General features: G+C 37.6%; 1 protein-coding gene across 1 annotated transcript in view; it reads left to right on the forward strand.

The window, feature by feature from the left end:
• Nucleotides 1–17,028, forward strand: part of rasgrf2b (Ras protein-specific guanine nucleotide-releasing factor 2b) — a 77,018-nt gene that overhangs the window by 24,616 nt on the left and 35,374 nt on the right. Inside the window, exons 2-3 of the mRNA XM_038308146.1 lie at nt 5,260–5,366; nt 8,518–8,665. Coding sequence (XP_038164074.1) covers nt 5,260–5,366; nt 8,518–8,665 — 255 coding nt within the window. The remainder of the gene's footprint in view (nt 1–5,259; nt 5,367–8,517; nt 8,666–17,028) is intronic.

Raw genomic sequence — 17,028 nt, forward strand, 5'->3', positions numbered from 1 at the left:
AGATTTTAGTTCTGAAATTCTGTCCAGATTAGTTACTGATAGTAATCCATTTATCTGTTAAAAGCGTGTGTTTCATCATGTCAGATTCGAGTCTAGCTTGGCCATTCTTCAACTGATTAAAAAGTCTAAATTATTATTTATATCTCTAAAGATTAATTGGAAAATTACTGCTCCAGGATAATTGTGGTTTCTGATTTACAGTTGTTTGAACAGAGTCAAGGCTGAAACGGAGCCTGTTAGTTCAGAGCTGTAATTTCCCACTTGATCTATAGATATATAAATAATTGCACATGCAAAATTTCAGGTAGATCAAACTTATTGAACACCTCTTGTAAGCATCTGTCAAAATATGTTCATACTTTAGTAATCAAATGTAATGAGCATATCAGGGTCCATTTTTATTAATTGAGTCTCCTCGTCTCTGCTTGCTACTAGCTCCACTGTTTAACTTAACACTTAACTGTTTGCTCAGCAGTGATTACCAAAGATTAAGAAAATTCTCTAAAAGGTTACTGATTTCTGATTAAGCAAATAATTTAACAAAATGTTATTTTACCAAATAATGTTTTATTTGCGTCTAAGATTTGCATTTTGAATTGGTTTTAACACCTTCTAATCGCTCTAAATTAGGTAAAAGCTAATTTGACGTAATTCCAAACTCTTCTAGATAAGTTTTGAATTTCAAAATTAAATCCTTGCCAAACTATGAGATAATTGCATATTTTATTTTATTTTTTTAATTATGGTTTCTGACCAATTTGTTGCCCTGTTGTCTTGAGGCAAAAGGATCTTAGGTTATCGGAACAGGGTCTTTCTGCATGGAGTTTTCATGTTCCCCCACTGCATGCATGGGTTCTCTCCGGGTACTCTGGCTTCCTCCTACATTCCAAAAACATGTCTGTTAGGTTAATTGGCTTCTCTAAATTGGGTGTGAATGTTTGTGTGTACGGTTCTGTGACTCTGTGTTGCCCTGCTACTGGCTACCTGTCCAGGGTGTACCCCGACACTTGACAGTAGACTGCTGGAGATAGGACCGGCTCCACCGTGACCTTGACGTAATATGCGGGAGAAGAGGTAGGGAGGGATGGATTAACGTGATTTTGTATTTTGGAGCCTAATATATTGGAGCAACTTTTGATCTGATAGAGCAACTTGGATTTATATAAACAGATACAGTTTTTTAGTCATTACAGCACTGTATATACAGCATATTACACTCAAAATCACTGAGGTTTAAACCTAAAGAAGAAATTGTTTACTTGCTAAAGCATAAAAGTAAATCTAGAGTATAACTTTTTTAAAATCTTTTTTGTCCTTTTTTTTTTACATGAAGCAGTGAGGCAGCTCTCACTACCATGTTCTGAATATGTCTCTCTTTTTCTTTGCCATTGCAATCCATGATACATTCTGTGAGAATGCATTAAGTACCTGAAAAAAAAAGGTTCTCAAGTAGGAGTAGCATTACTACATCATATTTTTAAAAGTAAAAAGTAGCCATCACAGAAATTACGTAAGACATCGACGTAATCCTGTAGTTTTTACTTCAGGTCAAAAACGTGCATGCTGTTTGGCGGATGTGACATCAACCCATGTTCAATGGGTCAATTTTTTCAAACAATCAGTTTGGGAATTCAATATGGATTTTGTGGATACTAAGAAGTGACAGACATCCTACTCAACTGAGACAGCAATGGAAGTACAAGCTTCTGCTTTCCATTAATTTCTGAAACTAGTGGATTAAAAATGAATGGTGGAATCAAATAGCAGAAAATGGAAGTATAAAACACAACAAAAGAATTAAATGAAGCTTTGCCATGGGAATATTTCCTCATTGGTCAGTGAAGATTTAGGAAATATATACTTGGTTAGGAAATATTACTGTGTGTATCTCTGCCCTTCTTTCCTCTCTCTCTCTTCCAAGCACATCTCATATTATTATTGATGTAGTAACACGCAGCTGAATGCTGAATTGTATTACAGATACATAATAAGCAGGATAAGGACAAATGAGATGTAGATAAAGATGGAGGAGGGTCTCTAAATTTTCACGTTTCAGTGATCTTTCCCTAGTTCTCAGCGCTTCCCCACTGCAGGGCCTAAGTCCGTCTATAACCCTACAGGGCAAACGTCCTTTCTCTGAACCCCATTTGCTTCACTGAGTTCTATTTCAGAGTAAGGAACATAAAGAGGTGAAAGAATGAAAGGAGATGGAGTAGGAGGAGTAGGTTTTGACAACAAGAGGGGCGAGGATACCGCCTGAGCAATGCAGAGGAGGTAGAGTGGGAAGATAGGTGAACTGCAACCATAGAGAGAGAGGAGGATATAGATGGATGAAGTGAGGATAGAGCGCTGAGAGTCCATGAAGAGTTCAGTCTTCTCTGTTTTCCTTGACTAAGAATAGCAGCTCTTCTGGTAACCCACTGCCCCAGGACACAGCCATTTGAATAAAAACCTCTATTGCATCACATCGTGCTTATATGTGTGTGTTTTTTACTGTAGGTGTGTGTCTCTGTCCTTGTTTGTGATGGCATGTGCCTGTGTTTTTTTTAAAACACGTTCACACTCATATTGATAAAAACAGACAGACAGTAAAGTGATAGAGAGGGAAGAGGCCAGCTGAGAACAGGCTAATTGATGGTGATGATAATAGACTGGTAGAGAGGGGAAGCGCAGGCGACACAATGTTTATTTCAGTGAGCAAATGACTGTGTTGAATCATCAGTCCTACCTCACTTTGTCTTTCTTTATTTAAATAATCATCCAATGCCAACATTTGTTTTATAAATCTTGATTTTCCCTTTACCCCTCTTTGTTGTTTATCAATACATTGCTTCCAAGCTTTCCAGTGCTATTGTTGCATGTTAAAATAATCTGTGCCAGAGTCCTGATATAATTGAAGTCTTTTCTATAGTCAATTTAGACAATTTAGAAAAGAATAAAAATTATATTGGTATATAGACAATTTCCTGATTCACATATTTTATAAAACACCTGAACTGTTTGTTTTCTCTTCCTTTTTATATGGCTTAATGAGAGCAGTGGGTTTTAGGCTGCCCTGCAAGGCTTTTAAACCTGGGTTTGAATGGTGACAAAGCTATTCTCAAGCACATATCAAAGTACTAATTTTGAGCCTGGATTTATATTTATTTTTGATTATGGTCATGGTGGAGAATCCTGCTTCACAGCACCAAGTTGAGCCAAACATACTCAAAATGTGCAGGGTCATTTCATTTTTCTTTCACCAGTTCACCGCAGTTCTTGCAGCAGTCTACACTTTCTCTGCTCACTTTTTCTTATCGTTTTCTCCTTTCTCACTGCCTGGTTTGCCACAGGTTTGCCTGCTGTGTCTAAAATTGGCTCACAGCAGCAACCCATACTGACAGCTCATTGGCTAATTTGCATCATGTGCAGCCTGGTCCCAGATGCTTGGGAGGGCCTTACCATATTAACAGGAGAAGCGGGGCAAGTGAATTTAGACAATGTCGTCAGACGACATGGAGTAATTTATAAATGCTTTAAATCAGGTTGGGTCTGGATTAGCCTGCATGGGGAGGGAGCCAGTGGGGGATGGAGCGACCGAACCTGACCCGGTAATGGCAGCTGCCCCCCACCTGCCCGGTAAGGCAGGCTGGGGGAAGCACGGGGCGCGCCTACCGTCACCGGGTCAGGTTTGGTCGCTATTCCCATTGGGATAAAATTTATATTGCTGTCAAGGTAATCAGGGATTTAATATCAGTAAATGCATAACCTAATTGGTATCTTTAATTTCAAAACATATCTTTGAGACTTCGCTTTGCAGTACATCTATAGGAGTCTTTTTATTTGGAAATAATGTAAATAATTTATAATACTGTAACTACTGCTAGGTTCCTGCTAAGTTTCCTCTCCACTCTGAATGAAAGCAGATCCCCTGCTGGAATACTGCAAATGTTGTAAGTTAAGAAAATATAAGCACTGTAATTCATAAAAGAAAGCACTTTATTTTAATTAAGATGTAATTGAATTTGGTAAGTAATCTTAAGTTACGCACATCAAAGCATTTTAATTTAACTGCTGACAATATTATGCAAAGAAACCTTTTAAACTAAAACAAGCTTTTACCATTGGTGTCTTAGGCTTACAAGCTGTTGACATTCATGACACTAGAATTTCTGCTGCAGCACCTGGTATTTAGCTTAATTGGGGAACATCAGAGACACAAGTTATAAAATGCCAAGAAGATAAAAAGTCAGGAGATGTCAGGTGCAATGCTTTTTGGTTGACTCGCCTATGCTGTTCATGCTTCCGCTCCATATTGTTCAGCCTGACATTGTTCATACTTCTAAAACCTCACACCAGCCTCTTCTATCATAATCATGAAAACACACGGTAAATAACATAGTTGAATGAAAAGCTTTTCCGATTTCGAATTTGTTATGGAAGCATTTTAAATAACCCAGACTGGTATAATAAAGAATAGATGTTATTAAGGACATCTTTACTTTCAACATTCTCCACGACCTTTAGTTTACTTGTTTATTTCACTTGTTTTTATATAATAGCATTTACTCTAATAACCACATCCGTATTTGTGAAGAAACCTCTTGAAAGGTACTTCTGACTAAAATGTATTACTAATTTTGTTTGTTGCCTAATACAAATGGAAAAAATATGTGACTTTTATAAGTGTAAACTTTTGATGCTTAGTGCATAATTATGATTATATCAGTATCCGACATTAACGTTGATTTCAGCCCTGATACCCAACATACGCAGAAACCAACGTAAGCAGAAACCATATATATTAACCTATCCTGTTCAAATTTTACAAAAAAATAAATAAAATCACACAGCTGATATTGGATCTCTTCTGTAGCTAATACCCCATAATCCTTTGCACTCTTATCATTGTCACATGTTAATACCCCGCAGATTCCCACCTACCCTCCCATTACATATCCACACACAGCACCAAAGTGGAAATAAACCTAATTTGTAATATCAGCTCACTTTCCCTTATGGGACATTAATAATATTTGATTTGATATTGTAATCATTTGCAATATTTACAGTGTGCACCCAGCTTATTGCTGAAATTGTGTCGGTTGAAAACCTGAATAGGAAAGTTGTTTGCAAATAAAATGTACTAATGATTGAAACTCATCCCGACTGATAAACCCAAATCTTTATTGCTATGAAGCGGAAAAAGTAATGCTATAAAGCAAAATATTTGATCTAGTATTTACTATCTAATTGAGTGTTTTTTCTTTTTTCTTTTAGCACTACTTCCTCATTGTGTTTGGCCACGATGGACAGAAACCTCTGGAGCTGCGGACGGATGAGGAGAATGAGTGTGATGAATGGGTTGAGGCCATCCAGCAGGCAAGGTACTGTACATAAGGTTAAATCATACATACAAGGGTGATTTCTGTTGTGATTAAACATTATAGTCATCAGTGATTCTCTGACCCTATTCCTAAAGTTCAAAACATGAGTCAGAATGGAAGAAAAGAGGTAAATGAATGAGAATGCTGTATGTTGGTTGAACCCAGATTTGCTGATCTGAGTACTGTTGAAACTACTGATGCAGTTAATGGATTCTTTCATCTTGTTTATGAAAAAAGTGAAGATCTAATAACTGGTATTTAGTGATTCTGATGTTACAGGTGAAATAGACTTGTAAGACTGGTAGAGACTAGAGATGCACCGATCCAATACCTGGATCGGATGTCTGCTCAAATATCAGCTAATCAACTGGATCAGATATTGGTGATTTGAAATCGAATGCTAGAGATCCAATACAAAGCACTTTATGCTGTCTTACTGTTATTTGTGCCTTTTTGTTGCTCATCAATAGAAAGTGCATTTATATCTGTGTCATTTTGTTACCCTTTTAACCATCTTTATGTAAAGGCTTAAGACTTCACTCACATGGCAAGATATATCGTTGATTTATCCAACAGTTGAATTGGATTGATATCAGATATAGGCCGATACGCTCAACCCAGATAATTCTATTGGATTGGATCCGGAAACAAAAACTGGATCAGTGCATATCTAGTAAAGAAAATGCCGAGTGCCACTGTTTTTAGCTAAATACAATATACTAAAGCTGTGATTCACACAAGTTGTTAGATCTTCAAGAACAAAAGCATCTTTAAACAGACTCTAGTCGCCAGTCTTATGGTTTCTGATTAACTGAAACACACTCAAAAATGTTGACCCTTTCAACTTATTAAAAGCCAGGATGGTTTGCCTTATTTTGTTGTTCAAAACCCAACATCTTTCATGTTTCTTTAAAAAGCACATTTAATTGTCTGTCTGTTCTGATCACAGATCTGTGCAATGGCTTTTCTCACATTAAAGATAAAGATTGTTCCCAGAAAAATACAGAGGGTGTGCTAAGTTGAGCTTCTTTATTGGCATTTGACATAGCAATAAAGGATTTCAGGGAACTTTTGATCTAAAATTGATGGCTTTAATTACAGAAGATTGACAGTTTCTTATACCTGACCTGTGTTGCTCCTGACCATCAAACCACAATAAACCAAATATAGTATGCTGTGACTAAAATCAAATTCTTGTCAGTTTTATTCTTAACTCCTGTAATTTAGAAGGAATATACTACATTTTCTACATTAGTTTTTTCCTTTAATGTTTGCCTAAGGCAGTGTTGTGCCTGAACGCATTCATTGAACGAAAGTTCATGAACTCGTTCATATTTTGGGCGAACGTGAACTGAACGTACTGCATTATTGCCTGATGAACGTTATTGTGAACTCGTTCATTCTGGTGTCTGTGAACGGCACGCTCTCTCAGTTCAGTTCCTTTCAATCGGTTGCCAGATTTCTATAAAGCCCTCCAGGCGAAACCCCGGCTAAATCACACCGTAAACAGGCCTTAATATGTAGAGGGAAAAACACCCAATCTGGCAACAGCAGCTACCAGGCTCGTAGCCTACAGCCGCGTGCGTCATCAAAACAAAATGCAGCGTTGAAGCTACAGCAGCATGGAGGCGACTTAAAACAGGTTTATGACCAGGTGGTCGGTGAGGATGATGGCAACAAGTTTGCCCGCCGGCTTTCAGTAAAAAAATCCGCACTTCAGTAACCTTAAATTCCTACCTCAGCCTGGTCCCTCAGTTTGTGTTAGTAAAATCTTCTTGAGCGGAGGTCTTCAACAGGGGATCCGCGACCCCTAGGGGGTCTACGGAGGTACTGCATGAGGGTCTGCATGGTTAGTTGATATTTTTATATTCCCCCCCCCCCCCCGCATTTTCCCCCCACTAATTGAAATGTCTTTAAATACTCATTAACATGAAATCAACACAGTGTAGTAAACAGATAAATGGAGACAAAAGATGTCTTTCAGTCATCAATGCTCACATTCAGCGACACACAGGAGCTCTTTCAAGCTGGGCACCGTTTCCTTCACAACACCTGTCCCATCAACCAGGAATCAGAATCAGAAAAACTTTAATAATCCCAGGGAGAAATTAATTTCTTTACATTACTCCATCTGTAATAGAGTGACTATAGGACACAATTTCATACAATATATATAGTTAGGGGGTCCCCGCTCCATCTCGCCATCAGTTTGGGGGTTCTTGGTCTGGAAAAGAAGACCCCTGTTCTTGAGGGTTTTACTATCCATGTAACTTGTTTGTTAAACCTGCCTGGTATAATTTTCCAGGATTCCTTTTTAGTATGTATTGAAATGGAATTTCAAATGGAAAAAAATATTAAAATAAAAAAAAAACATTTGCACCTTAAAGACTACTTTCCTATTTTTCTTTTAATAATTACTCATAAAAAAGACCATTCAAGCAGCACATTTTTCCTGATGTTTTTGAGAATATACTGTAGGGGTGAAAACTGCAGCTGCTACTAGTGTGAAGTGAATGGAAATGCTGTCCCCTCAATGCTAATGTAAACCCTGGTTGGATAAGGATTCAAAACTGGATATGAAGATGAAATCTGACGCACAGTTTCAGAGTTACAACTGATAAAATAATTGCTGTCTGTGGTTCTACAGTAGGCTATGGTGTAATTGAGCAATATATGAAAAAAAAATGAAAAAAAAAGAACTATGAACTAGTTCGTTTTTTGGAATTGTGAACTATGAACTGAACTAGTTCATTTTAAAATGTGTGAACTGAACTTTGAACTAGTTCACGTAGAAAGAGAACTTTCCCAACACTGGCCTAAGGTGCATTAATGTTTCAGCTCACATATCATATTTAAAGCAAATTTTAATCACTATTACAAAATCAATCCAAATGCTACTGAAATCTCAGTACAGTTTCAACACAGTTTATTATATTTATTCAACTGAGGCTGGATCTTTGGAAAAAAGGAATTGTCTCCTGACCTACTGTTTTCTCCAAAGATTTCAATAGTTAGGAAATGATAAAGATCAGATTATCCTATGATGTGTTTGTCTTTTTGGAATTTTTCTTCACTGTGTTATTATTCCAGATTAAAAACATAGTGTGCTAATAGAACTGTGGTTTGCATATAAAATATTCCTGTTTTGCAGTTATTCAGATATCATAATTGAAAGAGAAGTCCTGATGCAGAAGTACATCCACCTTGTGCAAATTGTGGAGACTGAAAAGGTGGCTGCCAATCAGCTGCGGACTCAGCTGGAGGACCAGGACACTGAGATCGAAAGGCTTAAATCTGAGGTAAGTCATACATTTTTCTGTCCATAGATGCATGCATAATTTACATTTGTTGTTTCAACTTCCCTCAAGTTAAGTTAGTATATGTGATAGCTTCCAATACCCATCCCATCATGCACATGTGGAGACCAGTTGATTGGATTTTATGTCATTTACTGAAAGAGGAAGTCAACAACACCCAAATAGGGCAGTGAGCTTCCCTACTGGTCCACGGTCCTTTTACAGTGAGTTTTGACAACATATTTTCTTTTTGTGAAATGTGATCTTATAGTGGTTTTGATAATAAATCATTGAAATGAATTTATTACAATTTGGTCTTTCTTTTACAGATGAAATAAATTAGAAAAAATAAATACAGAGAGCAGTCAAAATTAATTATTAAATTACTTTAAGTCGTAGGAAAGTCATATCTAAATTTCAAATCATTCGGGCTTAAACATGTATATAAATGTACTCTTTATCAGAATATATTGTCCGAAAAGTTCGAAAATTTCGATTTAAAAAAATATCCTGTCTTAAAATCTGTGGGGGTTTTTTTCTCATTATCTTATTCAGGCCAGTTAGTTATATGTCAGCTTGTACACCTAAATTCGGCCAATCGTATATCAACAGTCATCTGTCAATCAAATTTTTTCGGTCATATAAATCTTGATTCAAATGTTGCAGCTAATATATGCTGTGGTTGAAATAAGAATAATTTACTTTACCATTGAGTTCCGTCCCAGCGTTCACGGGGATAGATGTCTGTGTCTTCGGCAGGTATATAGCTAACAGAACTGGCAGCGTTGCGAGGCAAGGGCTCAAACATGTACGGCTGTAAGCCTTCTACGCAAAACAAAGCTTCTGCTGCCCTGGCATCCTCTTTCACAACATCTTTATCCCCATTTTTCCTCCTCTAAATAAATAATGTATGATGGAGGAGACTCATCCACGACCTCCGACTCAAAACTCTCCTCCTCTTGAATGTTTCCGCTGTCCATAGCGTTCCTAGACAGTTTCGTTTCTAAGTCACCAATTTAGTGCTACTTGGTCCCAATGTAATTTACCATTGGGAACCTGCTTGCACTAAGTTGATAACTGCTAATTAAGATGCTTCAGACAAACGGCCACAACCAAAATGTTGTCTTTTTTGCACTTACGTATGGTGGCCAAGGGGTGCAAATGCCGTGTAAATACATTCTGTTACCATAAACTCAAAAGGTCCTGCAAGCTTAAAAATGTGTCTAGAAAACTCAAACGTTAGGCTACAATACAAAACACATTTAAAGGTAAAATCCTGCAAATAGCAAACACTGCAAGTTAACTGCAAGAAAAGCTGCAACCACAGTGAATATTGCAAAAAACAGCAAAGTGGAAACATACTGTAAACACAAATCCCGTTACAAATGCATAGATGTTGCAAAGACATAAACACATAAAACACATACAAAGCCAAAAAAGGCTACAAGAGGTATTAACAAGTGCAAGTTAAGAAAAGCTGCAAACTGGTTTCGCACAATGAAAGTGCCGTAGACCGCAAGGGTACAACTTGGATAGCCAACCAGACCCCAAATTGCATTCTCTCTAAAAGACATCAGTTTTTTTCACCAAGTTTTTCTTTAAATATTTCTAAACACTTACACTAATCTTTCTTAGAATCCTGTTTATGCTGTTACTAAGGGTCTGGTCCCAAATGAGTTAATGATTGTTTCCTCTTAGCGGTCTGGAGCACTTTCATCATGCAGCACTAGTTTGCACCTTTTCTTAATTTGTAGATGCATCACTATCAACAGCCTTTTTCCTTTGGCTAAGTTTCATTGTGTTTGATTTGATCAATGCGTTTTCTATTGTAATATTTAGGCCTGCTAATCTAATTTTTAGTTACATACTCTGATTTTGAGTTTTCAGGACCTTTTTAGTTTGCTGTGAAGCATATGAAATAAAATTTATGTAGGACTCTTGCATAAGTATTATTTTTCCCACTATTTTTCAGTCATGTTTTATATTCACCAACCTGCCCACACAGCACTGCATTCTGTCTCGGTTTTACAAATCAGAAAGGGTTAAGCTAAAAGGCGCCTATAAAGAAACCTATACATTGTATATATCAGTGTCACTGTCTATGTTGTAGGTTGTTTTCTGTTCATTGCAGTGAGCGAGTGGGCGTGAGCAGTGTTTGGCTGTTTCTGGGTGTAGGAGGCCTTCAATAAAGATAGCTGATCAGCCTCCACTCCGATAGCCAAACTCTTCAAACATGCGTTGTTTCTGTTGCTGCACAGTAAATCACATTCATGTGTACACATAAAACCCAACAGACCCTTACCACATTGTCAATCAAAATAATTCCCCTGTCTCCTCTGCCCCTCAAACACATTAAAAGAATCTAGTTAGCAGTTTACAATAATTAGATGATCTTCCCCATTTTGCTTTAGTAAACTATAATTGCTCTTAATACTTAAAAACCATTGAAAAAAAAGTCCAAACAATGAAAAAAAAAAAAAGAATTCCTGGCAAAAGAAAAAACACAAAAAAAACATGTGTTTTGATCCTTTTTGTTGAACAAATGCTTTTGCCCTGGTCAAAACCAGTTGGAATATTCCTTTCTCTAAATTAAGCATATTTGAAACTGTTAAGGCAAGAAAAAAAATAAGTTAAATGTGTTGAGGTGGGATTATTAAAAAAAGGTATTGTAATGATTAGGAAAATCAAACATCACGACAGTCTAATTGTGAGAGATGTTTACAAAGACTACATTTACCTTTAGCTTTGTTGGTTATCTTTGCACTGCCACCAAAAGGTCAGCAAACCTGAGCAAACATGACTGGGTATGTTGCTGTAAATTAGGTTTAGAACGTCATGGTGATGCCCAATAGCAATGTCTTATCTGTGTATACTGAAGTAAATCTTAAAACGAACTGATGAAGCATATTAATGGCAGGAACAGTACAAAGTTAATGCCATCTACCAGAGATCTGGAGTCAGCAAATGATCTCTATATCATGTATTTGTTCTGCCCTGAAGCAGGTGAGTCCAATCTGCAGAGCAAATTAACCTTTGCAGATTAGTCTTAGTTAGAACCTTTAAAATTCCAGTATTATAGAGTGTCCCCTGGGCTGCTTAGTGGCACAGTGGGTAGCACTGCTGCCTTGCAGCAAGAAGGTTGCAGGTTCGCATCCTGGCCTGAGGTCTTTCTGCATAGAGTTTGCATGTTCTCTCTGAGCATGTGTGGGTTTTCTCCTGGTACTCTGGCTTCCTCCCACAGTCCAAAAACATGACTTTTAGATTAATTGGCTTCTCTAAATTCTCCCTAGGTGTGAGTGAGTGCGTGAAAGGTTGTTTGTCCTGTTTGTCTCTGTGTTGCCCTGTGATGGACTCGCGACCTTTCTAGGGTCTACCCAACCTCTCGCCCGTAGACAGCTGGAGATAGGCACCTGCTTGGGATTAAGCGTGTCAGAAAATTGATGGATAGAGTATCCATACACCCCCCCTTTTTGTTGCCAAACCAGCTCTCATCTCAAATTTGAGATGTGGGCAATTTGTAATAACTTCTTCCATTGCTTGTGTTCATAGCCTAGGTGTGATTGCACACTGCTGGAGCTTTTAGTGATGGCAAGTACTGGTGCCCTGACTGGACCGGACCTCCGTATTCAGTGCACCCTGTCAATTTTCTGTTAGAACTACCTTTAACATGTCCCTTGAATTAGACCTGGTCTGCCCAAAATCGGTCCTCGAGGCCTGCTGTCCAGCAGTTTTTAGGTTTCTCTGGTTCATTGCAACTGATTTCCATTGCTATCTGATTAAAAACCCTTAGATGAATTGCAATCATCAGAAGCAGCTATGCAAGCTGCCTCTCTCCCAGCCAGAACCTGCACGCCATGTTGCTTATTCATTGGTGTACTAATCTGGGGGGACAATGGCGTTGTGTGTGAGAGTTGAACATGCAACCAGAGGATTAGTCGTTCAAACCTCAGTTCTTGTGTTCATTCTCGTTGTGTCCTTGGGAAAGACTATTGCCTACTGATGGTGGTCGGAGGGCGTGGTGATGCTTGTGTGATTGTTAAATGTCAATAAGTATTAAATATGACACCATTTTTCCCAGTAAATATAAATATATTTCTAGAGACATTTCCACCAGATACTGGTAACAATCCATGCAATCCACACATACAAAGAAATCAGAAACCATAGATGCCCAAACATAAAGTTATATGTAGCAAAGTGATATGACACAGGGAAAAAGTAGTGAACACAGATAGAAATTTATTTAATGCTTTGTACAAAAGCATTTCTTGACAATGACAGCTTCAAGACGCCTCCTGTATGGAGAAAGTAGTCACATGCATTGCTCAGGTGTGATTTTGGCCCATTCATCCACAACAACAGTCTTCAAATCTGGAGGGTTTCGTGGGCCTCTACTATGAACTCTGATCTTTATTTATTTTCATAGGTTTTCTATTGGACTCCAGTCAGGTGATTGGCTAAGCCATTCTAGCAGCTTTATATTCTTTCTCTGAAACCAATTCAGACTTTCCTTGGCTATGTGTTTGGGGTCATTGTCTTGCTGAAATGTCCACCCACGTTTCATCTTCCTCATCCTGGTAGATGGCAGCAGATTTTTACCAAGATGTCCCTCTACATTTTTTCCATTCATCCTTCCTTTAATTATTTGAAGTTTGCCAGTACTATACCATACCAGATGAACCTTATTTATTATGCAGAGTAACAGCAAAAAAATGGCTGTTTAAAAGACTTTTTAAGAATTTAAGTTAACAATATGCTTCTTAGAGAACAATAATAAAGAAGTTCTTGATTGTTGTCCTACTTTTAACTATTCAAAATACACGTATGACCCTGACATAACCAGGAGGAACTCCAAAGTTATACTTATTTTCACAGAGACACGTTTCAAATTCAATTTTGCTCTTAGAAGTGTCTTATTTTTTCAGTTGGAATGCTGTTTGCTTAAAGGAAAAGTACACCCAAAACATGATTAGCCTTCCTTTTCTACTCACCCCCATGCTGAACAACACTCTGGAGTACTTTTTTGATATCTCAAATGCATCTGGAGATCTGGGAGGCTTCTTGCTGTCTGCTGACATTCAAATAATCGAGGTCCATGGTGCCCGAGGCAGAAAGGTCCATAAAAGTCCACAAAAAACGTTTCAATATTCCTCCATACTGCTCGTCCAATGTATTCCAAGTGTCCTGAGTGGGTAGCATCCAGAATTTACTCGAAACGAAGTCATTTAGAATGTTTTTAGAGCATAAACAGTGGTGTATAGTATTTCCTAAAAGCACGTTCACGACGCTACGGAAACCGCGGCAGACCAAACCGGATGAAAGTGCACATTCAGCTCGGCAAAGAACTCATGCTCTTCCTCAACACTGAAGTCCTCAGACATTTTTCTTTCGTTGTTTCTTTCTTTGCACAGGTAAACAGCACATTTCTTCTTCTACGCTTGCATTATTGGCAGAGCAGACGCTGAATGCGCACTTTCATCTGGTTTGGTCTGCCGGCTTCCGTAGCGTCATGAACGTGCAGGTGCGCGCTTTCAGGAAATCCTATACACTACTGTTTATGCTCTAAAAACATTCTAAATGACTTCGTTTCGAGTAAATTCTGGATGCTACCCACTCAGGACACTTGGAATACATTGGACGAGCAGTATGGAGGAATATTGACATGTTTTTTGTGGACTTTTATGGACCTTTCTGTCTCGGGCACCATAGACCTCCATTATTTGAATGTCAGCAGACAGCAAGAAGCCTCCCAGATCTCCAGATGCATTTGAGATATCAAAAAAGTACTCCAGAGTGTTGTTCAGCATGGGGGTGAGTAGAAAATGAAGGCTAATCATGTTTTGGGTGTACTATTCCTTTAATGGGCAGCTGGTAAACTCCCCATAAATCAAAGCTTCTCTGTGGTTTCCAATTTGGTGTCTGCTCATTTGTGCCTGTAATGGCTTGTCTAAACACCCTACTTGCATGTGCAATCTTGTCTTTGAAAAGAAATAACACACAGGCAGTTGTAAATTTCCCCTCTAGCAACAAGTGTGCTACTTTCCATTAATGTGTATTTTTGTGGTGAAACTCATTGTCTAACTTAAGGAATCCTGGCTTAACAAAGAAAAATGCTGATGAATGTATGTTTCTGTAGAAAACATCTGCATGTTTAATAGAGCTGCTCATGAAAAAAGGATTAGAACTTAAGAGGAAATGTGCAGCTGGTTATTGCTCTAATTAAGAATTACTAGTGTTGTTTGTTGCTTGTTTTCGTTTGTACTACATGTGTGTTGCTTGGAGTTCATGAATATTTAAACAAAGTAGCTACTATTACTATCATGACTTGGAAGATTGGCTCTTCTTTGCTCTGGTGAATGGGAAAATGAAGATCAAGAAGTGTGGCAGAAAATATGTTTGCTCTTATTTATCAAGCTTTACCAAACAACTGAGGAAACGATGCTGTTAATTAGGATGAAAATAGAAACAAAGAGGGTGAAAAATGTTACGCTGGAATCAGAGTATCAATAAGGAGTTTATTTCTATGCTGCTTCCAGTTTATTCTAAAGCCACACAACATCTTTAAATATACAACACCATCTTTTTTTAGCAGCTCGATAAAGATGTATAAAAGCCTTAGTAATGTCAAACATAAGTGCAGGTCCATGTCCTTACGCAAAAAATGTACTTCAATCCAGCCTTCTACTTATCTCTTAACCATTGCTAGTGCATGCCTAACTCTAAACCAGACCTACAATTAATTCACACATTGCTTTATCCATTTACTGATTAATGTTTCCATATTGATACTGGTATCTATTTGTTGCATACTTAGACAGTCACATAATTTATGTAACTGCTATAAAAAATGTTTTTTGATGACAGCAATCCGATATGAGATCTGACTGCATTGAAAAGAATCAAGATAATTCTGAATCAAGAAATTTTGATTCAAATAGGTTTTTGAATTTTGGTTGATGCCCAGCCCTACTAACCTCCAAACCAAGAACAAAACTTGTCTTCAAGGGGAAGAGTTTATTGGTAATTAGATAAGGGAATTACAGCAATATCGTTATATTAAAAAATATATATACAGTGAAGTGAGAGAAAACTGTGCGGATCCTGTTTCTAGATTTACAGGGATTGTGGTAAAAAACAGAAGCAAAGCAAAGATTTTTGGCTGTTATAGTAAATGTTATAGTAAAAAATAAGAGCTATTTTCCTACTAGGGGTTTTACAGGGTGATATAAAGTAATAACAGCTGTTTTGCTAGTAAGTGCTGCCATCTGTGATTTCAAACGGTTTATTATTCATTAACATTGGTTTTTATGTCATGGAATAAATCCAGTCTTTTTTAAAGTGAAATGTTTGATTAGTTTTTAAATTTTGCAAGACAGCATGCAATCAAATTTCAAGTGCTTTTTCTCACCCTAACAGGGAGTGATAAAAACTATGAAGGTAGCTTTATTTGCAGTGTCTGTTCTAATGCTAAATTTTTATCACTTTGTGAACATAGTTTTAAAGAGTTCAGCAAACAGACCAGCTACTTTCTATAAATGCATTTGTTTTCTCCATTGTTAAATGTGTTTTTTGCTTTATTTCAAACAAATACTTATTTAAGGGAATATTTTTCTTTTTTTGTCCATTTTATGTTTATTTATTTTTTTTCCTAATGATATGATCAGTTACATATGCTTTTTGTCACATGCAGAACAGGTTGATGCTTTCTGAGTCTCACTCTCCAAATGAAAGCCAGGATTTGCTTGCTGTTAGCCAGAAAAGGCTTGCTTCCCGGCTTCTTTCTTGGCTCTCTTTCGGAATGAAGGTCCAAGCTTTATCAGTGAGGAGGAAATCTGATTGATATCTGCTGAAAACACACAACATGTCTTTGAGTGCTCTCTAACTGAGTACATACTGTGATTTTCAGCCAATTAGCTCAAAGTAAAATGGAGCACCCACATTTCTTCCATTAGATATTGCTCTGGAATTACAGCACATTTGCATGTTAAAGAAATACTGTTGTTTAAAAAAGTGTGTGTTTCTGTATGAGAGAATCGGATCCTCAGACTACTTCTCTGACATGACAATTAATTGGAGGTTTGACATTGTGCCTGTTCATGATCCCCCTTTCCTTTCAGCCCTCTGCACTTGTTTGGGCTATTTGACACTGGAAAAGAAAGCAAGGATCATACACTGCATAAATGTCTTTGATAACGTCACGAAATCTCGATTATCAAAAAGGTTGGAGATAGAATCTGTGGGCCAGGCTTTTAGAACTTCCTTTAGGGAGATTTGTATTATCTCATCTCTGTTGGGTTAAACTTCACCCCCGCAGGTCAAACTTAACATTATTTCAGATAGGCAGTTAATGTCAAAAATGTTTTCAT

This window comes from Cyprinodon tularosa, unplaced genomic scaffold, assembly GCF_016077235.1.
Source record: "Cyprinodon tularosa strain WSP-4 unplaced genomic scaffold, ASM1607723v1 ctg63, whole genome shotgun sequence".
NCBI classification, from domain to species: Eukaryota; Metazoa; Chordata; class Actinopteri; order Cyprinodontiformes; family Cyprinodontidae; genus Cyprinodon; species Cyprinodon tularosa.